The 8894-nt window shown below is 40.4% G+C and overlaps 1 protein-coding gene across 3 annotated transcripts in view; it reads left to right on the top strand.

Moving 5' to 3' along the window:
* The window catches only part of KLHL7 (kelch like family member 7), a 69891-nt gene that overhangs the window by 31100 nt on the left and 29897 nt on the right, over positions 1–8894 (top strand). For all 3 annotated transcript variants that reach the window (XR_013414656.1, NM_001260642.1, XM_015133867.3), the window contains 2 exon segments: positions 3074–3249; positions 6515–6689. Coding sequence is in view for 2 of the 3 variants with exons in the window: in NM_001260642.1 (NP_001247571.1) it covers positions 3074–3249; positions 6515–6689 (351 nt within the window). In the remaining variant the exon portion in view is untranslated.

The following is an 8894-nucleotide window of genomic DNA, read 5'->3' as shown; positions in this document are numbered from 1 at the left end:
AACACCTAATGAAAGTAGAAAAAAATATGATTTAAAATATAAATTAGGCCAGGCGCAGTGTCTCACGCCTGTTATCCCAGCACTTTGGGAGGCCGAGGTGGGTGGATCACCTGAAGTCAGGAGTTCGAGACCAGTCTGGCCAACATGGTGAAACCGCATCTCTACTAAAAATACAAAAATTAGCCAGGCATGGTGGTTTGTGCCTGTATTCCCAGCTATGCAGGAGGCTGAGGCAGGAGAATCACTTGAACTCCAGAGGGGGAGGTTGCAGTGAGCCAAGATTGCGCCATTGCACTCCAGCCTAAGTGACAGAGTGAGTGAGACTACATCTCAAAAAAAGAAAAGAAAATATAAAGTAATAAAGTAGAGAAATAAAACTAATAGACTATAGACTTAGTCAGAAAAACTAAAGCTAAGTATTTCAAAATACGGTACAAAATAGCCTCAGACTTAACAAGTCTTATCAAGAAGAAAAGATCAAAGAACAGCATCAGGAATTAGAACTATAGATATGAAAGCAAAAGACAGTGACCAAAATTGTCTCTTTTTTTTTTTTTGATAGTCTCACTCTGTTGCCCAGGCTGGAGTGCAGTGGTGTGATCTCGTCTCACTGCAACCTTCGCCTCCCTGGTTCAAGTGATCCTCCTGCCTCAGCCTCCTGAGTAGCTGGGATTACAAGCACCCACCAGCATGCCCGGCTAATTTTTGTATTTTGGGCAGAGATAGGGTTTCACCGTGTTGGCCAGGCTGGTCTCGAACTCCCGACCTCAAGTGAGCTGCCCGCCTCATTTTCCTAAATTGCTGGGATTACAGGCATGAGCCACCATGCCTGGACAGATTTTATGCTTTTTAAGACAATTTTGGGCCAGGCACAGTGACTCCTAAAATGCTGGGATTACAGGCATGAGCCTGTAAAAAGAAAAGAAAGAAAAAAGTTATAAAACCTGAAGCTGGTAACCTCAGGAACAATAAAAAAAGTAAAGATGTATTTCTTTTTTCTTTTTGAGACAGAGTCTCACTTTGTCACCCCAATTGGAGTGCAGTGACCCAATCTCAGCTCACTGCAGCCTCTGCCACCTGGGTTCAAGCAATTCTCCTGCCTCAGCCTTCTGAGTAGCTGGGATTACAGATGAGCACCACCACACTAAGCTGATTTTTGTATTTTTAGTAGTAGAGATGGGGTTTCACCGTGTTGGCCAGGCCGGTCTCGAACTCCTGACCTCAAGTGATCCACCCGCCTAGGCCTCCCAAAGTGCTGGGATTACAGGTATGAGCCACCATGAAGATGTATTTCTAATTAGTGCTCCAGGCTTGAAGGCTTCGTGGGTTAATTCTATCAACCTTTCAAAGAAAAGATTAATGCTTATGTTATTTAAATTTTTCTAAATCTCTAGAAAGGGTAGAAAACTTGCCAGTTCATTTTCCTAGGGTAAGGTTACCATAATACCAACATTGGATGAAGAAAGTGTGTGCGTATGTATACATGTATGTGTACAAATACATATAACATTTTAGTTTCATTTAAAAACGTTTATTGATGCTAAAAAAAAAAAAATTCAAGAATACCCCTCGTGTGGAATGGTGATAGTGGGAAAGGTTATGCATGCGTGGTGACAACAGGGACATGGGAACTCTGTAATGTTTCTTCAGTTTTGCTGTAAACCTAAAACTGCTCTGAAAAAATGAAATTTATTTTAAAAATAATAATACTTTGTGACCAGCTAGAATTTACTTTAAAAGTGACACAATGGTTCAATCATTTCAATGTCAAGAAATCTAGTAACGGCCGGGCGCGGTGGCTCACGCCTGTAATCCCAGCACTTTGGGAGGCCGAGGAGGGCGGATCACAAGGTCAGGAGATCGAGACCATCCTGGCTAACACGGTGAAACCCCGTCTCTACTAAAAATACATAAAAAATTAGCCGGGCGTGGTGGTGGGCGCCTGTAGTTCCAGCTGCTCAGGAGGCTGAGGCAAGAGAATGGCGTGAACCCAGGAGGCGGAGCTTGCAGTGAGCTGAGATCACACCACTGCACTCCAGCCTGGGCGACAGAGCGAGACTCCCTCTCAAAATAAATAAATAATTAATTAATTAATTAATTAATTTGTGGTTTCATATAGAAGAGGGAGCCGACTTTTCCTGTAAAGGACCAGAAGAGAAAATATTTTAGGCTTTATGGACCACATGTGGTCCTTATCTCTTCTTTCCTTTCCGTCTTCACTTCCCCTTCTCGCCTCCTCTTTTTTTTTTTTTTAACCTTTCAAAAAAATGTAAAAGCTATTATTAGCTGCTGACCCTACAAAACAGGCTATGGGCTAGATTTTGCCCATAAACAGTACTTTGCAGACTCCTGACATAAAAGTTTATACCTGAATAAATTTGATGTATGTCATGTTTTTAAGTGGAGCTCCTCCGTGCTGCAGAAGTTGTCCCAAAGTAATCCAAAAGTTCAGTGCAATTCTGATTTATATCACATGGAGATTTTGTAAAGTAGAATGTGATAAGCTTATTTTAAAATTTGTCTGCAAGGGAAAATGTCCAACAATAGCCAAGAAAACTTTGAAAAAACATTGAAGGGGGCTTCTCCTACAGAATATAAAAACCAGCCGGGCACTGTGGCTCACGCCTGTAATCCCAGCACTTTGGGAGGCCTAGGCAGGCAGATCACGAGGTCAGGAGATCGAGACCATCCTGGCTAACATGGTGAAACCCCATCTCTACTAAAAATACAAAAAAAAATTAGCCGGGCATGGTGTCGGGTGCCTGTAGTCCCAGCTACTCAGGAGGCTGAGGCTGGAGAATGGCATGAACCTGGGAGGTGGAGCTTGCAGTGAGCCGAGATCACGCCACTGCACTCCAGGTGGGCGAGACTCTGTCTCAAAAAAAAAAACAAAACAGTCTTTTATAAGACAGTATAGTATTGGCACAAGAATAGACAAATCAATGAAACAGAAAAGGATCCAGATTTATGAAATTTATTCAACTGATTTTCCTGAAGTCATGCTTCATCTTAAATGTATACTTGGTTTTTCTAAAAATGATTTTCTATTCTTTTATTTTCTTTATGTATTTAGGTATAAGTGTGCTAGCAGAGTGTCTAGATTGTCCTGAATTGAAAGCAACTGCAGATGACTTTATTCATCAGCATTTTACTGAAGTTTACAAAACTGATGAATTTCTTCAACTTGATGTCAAGCGAGTAACACATCTTCTCAACCAGGACACTCTGACTGTGAGAGCAGAGGATCAGGTGACTAAATTGCCTTCTCACATTTTTCTTAATAAAAATGTCTTTATTGGTTTCTTATAACTCATGTTTGGACACATGACAAGGGAAAGAGTCATATTAGGAAAGAATATGTTCTTTACACTAAACAGAGTATTGCAATCTTAGGTGCTTGCCAGGCTGGCTGTTTGAGAAATAGGTCACTTCATAGAGATAAAACCATTGGGTACCATGGTAGGCAGAACAATGCCTTCCCCAAAGATGTCCACTTCCCAATCCCCAGCATCTGGAATACACCTTTGTGGCAGATAGGACTTTGCATATGTGACCAAGTCAAGGATTTTGAGATGAAATTATCCAAATGGGTCCAGTGTAATCATAAAGATCCTTAAATTTGGAAGAGGGATGCAAAAGAAGGCAGCGTCAAGTGGTACAATATAAGAAAGACTTGACTGGTCGTTGCTGTCTTTGAAGGGGGAAGGGGACCATAAGCCAAGGAATGCAGGCAGCTGCAAGATGCTGAAAAAGGCAAGGAAATGGTTTCTTCTATAGCGTCTCCAGGCAGACACATTGGTTTTAGTCCACTGTGACCCATTTTGGACTCTGACCTATAGAATTATCAGATAAACTGTCAGAAGTGTAAGCTGGGTGCAGTCATTTGGGAGCTGGGTGGGGGAACACTTTATTTCATGTATGTATGTATGTATGTATGTATGTATGTAGGTATGTATGTTATTTTTTGAGATGGAGTCTCGCTCTGTTGGCCAGGCTGGAGTGCAGTGGCATGAACTCAACTCACTGCAAGCTCCACCTCCCAAGTTCACGCCATTCTTCTGCCTCAGCCTCCCAAGTAGTTGGGACTACAGGCATCTACCACCAAACCTGGCTAATTTTTTGTATTTTTTAGTAGAGACAGGGTTTCACCGTGTCAGCCAGGATGGTCTCAATCTCCTGACCTCGTGATCTGCCCGCCTCGGCCTCCCAAAGTGCTGGGATTACAGGCGTGAGCCACCATACCCAGCCTTATTTATTTTTTTGAGATGCAGTCTCACTCTGTTGCCCAGGCTGGAGTGCGGTGGCGCGATCTCAGCTCACTGCAATCTCTACCTCCCGGGTTCAAGTGATTCTCATGCCTCAGCCTCCCAAGTAGCTGGGATTATAGGCATGTGCCACCACACCCTGCTAATTGAGATGGAGTTTCACCAAGTTGGCCAGGTTGGTCTCAAACAGGTGACCTGCCCACCTCAGCCTCCCAAAATGCTGGAATTACAGGTGTCAGCCACCATGCCTGGCTGTGGGAACACTTTAATATGCAAACTCAATCTCTGTTTTCAGCCCCACATGCTTCTCTGTATTTTAAGCCACTAAGTTTGTGGTAATTTGTTACAGCAGCAATAGAAAACTAATGTAGGTACTATAAGATCATATGTTTTAGGCCGGGTGCGGTGGCTTAAGCCTGTAATCCCAGCACTTTGAGAGGCCGAGACGGGCGGATCACGAGGTCAGGAGATCGAGACCATCCTGGCTAACCCGATGAAACCCCGTCTCTACTGAAAAATACAAAAAACTAGCCGGGCGAGGTGGCGGGCGCCTGTAGTCCCAGCTACTCGGGGGGCTGAGGCAGGAGAATGGCGTAAACCCAGGAGGTGGAGCTTGCAGTGAGCGCTGAGATCGGGCCACTGCATTCCAGCCTGGGCAACAGAGCGAGATGCAGTCTCAAAAAAAAAAAAAAAAAAAAAAAAAAAAAAAAGATCATATGTTTTAAGTTGCTTTTGTTCTAAAAACAAAAATTGGCACTTAGCAATGTTCTTTTGCCCAGTCTTCTTCGTGGCCCAGGGTGTCAATTTGCAAGTTAACAGGTTAGACCTGGAGGACCTCACTAGGTAAATAGAAAAAATTTACTTCCATGTTCAAAATTGGTTGACTTATATGCAGTATGGAAAAGGAATAACAAGTAACGTTAGACTGGAGAAATGTGACGAGCATTACCTACAGGTGGTCACCATTAGCATCATCAGTGATGTCATGATGATTAGTATGCACACTTGATGTAATGAAAATGTCATTCACCTCTATGATCATCCTCCTAAAAAACCGTAACCTCAGTCTAATAAGTAACACATCAGACAAACCCAGATTGAAGGACATTCTCAACAAAATACCTGACCAGAACTCAAAACTGTCAAGGTTGTCAAAAACAAGAAAAGGCTGAAAAATTGTCACAGTCTAGAAGATTCTAAGGTTTAATGACTACATGTAATGTGGTATCTTTTATAGTATTGTGGAACAGAAAAATAACACTAGATAAAAACTAAAGAAATCCAAAAAAAAAAGAAATTTAGTTAATGTGTCAATATTAGTTCATTAGTTGTAACAAATATACCATACTAATGCAACACCTTAACAACTGGGGCAGGGTATATGAGAACTCTTTGTGCTATCTCTGCAACTTTTCTATAAATCTAAAACTATTCTAAAATAAAAAATTTGTTTAAAAAAACACCAATTCCCATAAAAAATTAACTCAGAAAGAGATCAGAAGTTGGGCCTTATTAAATCACTCCAAAATTAATTTCAAATATCACCCCAAAATCAATTTAGTGGGTATGGGAGATGTGTGTGTATATGAAGCAATTGATGTTTTGGGGGATGTTTAATGATTTGTAAGTTAAATTATGTTGAGGAACTTGGACTTGTTCAGTGCAGTTAAGTGCAGCAACAGTATTATTTTGGAAAACAATTCTTTTAAATATCCTGTAATTTATTTTTAAGTATAGAACTCTTCATATCTTAAAGTTTCTAAAAAGCAGATAAGTCTATCCATTCATAATGCAGGAATATAATATTGAAATAAAATCATGGGTGACCTTCATATCTCCTGGAATGGACGGCCTCTTGAGAAATTAACCTGTTTTCCCGGTACTAAACTAAATGAGGGTATGTTGAAACTTTTGTTGACTGCAGTTTTTTTTTTTTTTTTTAGTGCAATGTATATCATGTCTTTGTCTGAAAATGAAGCTATCTTTTTTTTTTAATCATAAATTCAACATCCTCACTGTCATTACATTACATAATAGTAGTTAGTTCTAAAAAACATATTACCTACAAGACTCACTAGAGCAGTAAGTAAACTGTTCTGAAGTACCAGCAAGTGTCCAGAGATGAAAAATATTAGGAATAAGTGGTTGTCTCCTTATGAGGTTCTCTCCCTTCAATGTGAGAGTAAACATAGGTAATTGGAAATGTTGCTGTCTTCTAAGAACTTTACTGTGCTGTTTTTCCCCCTTAGGTTTATGATGCTGCAGTCAGGTGGTTGAAATACGATGAACCTAATCGCCAGCCATTTATGGTTGATATCCTTGCTAAAGTCAGGTTTCCTCTTATATCAAAGAATTTCTTAAGTAAAACGGTACAAGCTGAACCACTTATTCAAGACAATCCTGAATGCCTTAAGATGGTGATAAGTAAGTTGCCTTAATATCCATTTGTAACCTGATCATGTAGCCAGTTTCTCATGGGCTTGAAACCCTTTAGAATGGATTAGACTCAGTAGCCAGGGAGAAAGAGTCAAGATTTTGCTCTTCTAGATAGTTAATCCCTTGGGTTTCTGAACTGTACACTTGGAAGGGACTTGGCCTCAGCCCTTATTTTATAGGGGTGTATATCATAGAAAGTACAAATTACTTATGCTTTTTCTATTCTTATATACAATAACTTTCATGCACTTTTGTTTCTAGTGTTTCCTTTTTTATTTTACTTAGCCAAGTAGTTTACTGTGATCACGTTTTCTTTCTTCAACAGTATATATATTTTTTTCTTTTTTGGCCCAGAGATAAAAATTGCCACATTGTTTTCATTTGCTTCGATTTTCTTGCTTGCCGGCTAAGTCCCAACCCCTCAACACCTTTGTAAAATGCCACTTAATAAAATTGTCTATGCAATTAAACAATCTGTTGCTTTTCTTTCTTGGAAACATGCCTTGTAGAACCTTCCTTCTGCCTATTCCAATATGACCTGTTTGCTCTCTAGACCTGAGACACGGTTCTTGTCCTGGGGCTTCCGTCTCCACAATCCTGGGAAGCCGTTTCACTCTTCTCCTGTTAGATCTGTTGTCTTCTTGGATCCTGGCTGTCCTCTATCTTAATTCTGTTTGATGCAATATATCCTCTAAAAGGTTCCTGATAGAGTATATGATCAGTAAATATTTGGAGACTTGACAAATCTCATATGTTTTATTTTATCATAAAATATTGAAGGAGGCCGGGCACAGTAGGCCACACCTCTAATCACAGCACTTTGGGAGGTCAAGACAGGAAGATCGCTTGAGGTCAGGAGTTTGAGATTCACCTGGGCAACATAGCAAGATTCCAACTCTACAAAAAAAAAAAAAAAAACAACGTAGCCAGGCGTGGAGGCATGTGCCTGTGGTCCCAACTACTCCAGTGGCTGAGGCAGGAGGATTGCTTGAGCCCAGAAGTTTGAGGTTACAGTGAGCTCTGATCCTGCCACTGCATTACTCCAGCCTGGGCAACAGAGTAAGACCTTGTCGAAAGAAAGGAAGGAAGAAAGGAAGAAAGAAAAAGAAAGAAAGAAAGAAAGAAAGAAAGAGAGAGAGAGAGAGAGAGAGAGAAGGGAGGGAGGGAGGGAGGGAGGGAAGGAAGGAAGGAAGGAAGGAAGGAAGGAAGGAAGGAAGGAAGGAAGGAAGGAAGGAAGTTAAACTGAAGATAGAATTATGCTGAAAATCATTTTCAGGTAGAATTTATCTTCTAGCTTCCAATGTTATTTTGAGAAGTCTAGTGCCAATCTGATCCTTTTCTTTCTTTCCCTTTCTTTCTCTCTTTCTTTTCTTTCTTCTTTCTTTCTTTTTTATTATCCATCTTTGTCTCTTGGCCTTTTTCTGAGATAGCTTGATTTTTTTCAACCCTTTTATTTCAGCTATAATTTTTAATTTCTGGAGTTTTTATTCTCTATTATTTCATGGCTGCAATATCTTATCACTCTAAAGTAGTCTTTGTAGTGCTTTTGAGGTTTTCTTATGTTGTCTGTATTTTCTATATTTTGAGTTTTCTTTTCCTTTTTTTATTGGAAGCTTTTCTTAAATATTTGGTTTTATATCATATGAGAGTGAGTTATTACAAAACTGATAGATCATGCTGTATGTATGATTGGGCATCTCAGTTCTTGGGCTAAACTGTAGCATAATCAGAGTAGCTGTTCAGTTTTTTAATTGGGGACCCCCAGATGTCAATATTTGTAGATATTGTCTCAGGGAACTATAAGCTGGGTGTAGGCATTTAGGAACTGGATGAGATAATATTTTGCTATTCAGACTTTCACTTAATCCATATTTTTATTTTTCTTTTTTTTTTTTTTGAGACAGAGTCTCCCAGGCTGGAGTACAGTGGTAAAATCACAACTCATTGCAGCCTTGTCCTCCCCAGCACAAGTGATCCTTTCACCTCAGCCTCCCAAGTAGCTGGGACTACAGGTGCACACCACTATGCCAGCTGATTTTTATATATTTTTGTCAAGATGATGTCTCACTATCTTGTTCAGGCTGGTCTCAAACTTCTGGGCTCGAGTAACCCTCCTGCTGAGGCCTCCCAAGATGCTGGGATTATAGGCGTGAACCACAGTGCCTGGCCTTAATCCATGTTTTCAGACTCCCA

Source organism: Macaca mulatta, chromosome 3, assembly GCF_049350105.2.
Source record: "Macaca mulatta isolate MMU2019108-1 chromosome 3, T2T-MMU8v2.0, whole genome shotgun sequence".
NCBI lineage: Eukaryota > Metazoa > Chordata > Mammalia > Primates > Cercopithecidae > Macaca > Macaca mulatta.
This window is presented reverse-complemented; position numbering and strand designations above follow the sequence as displayed.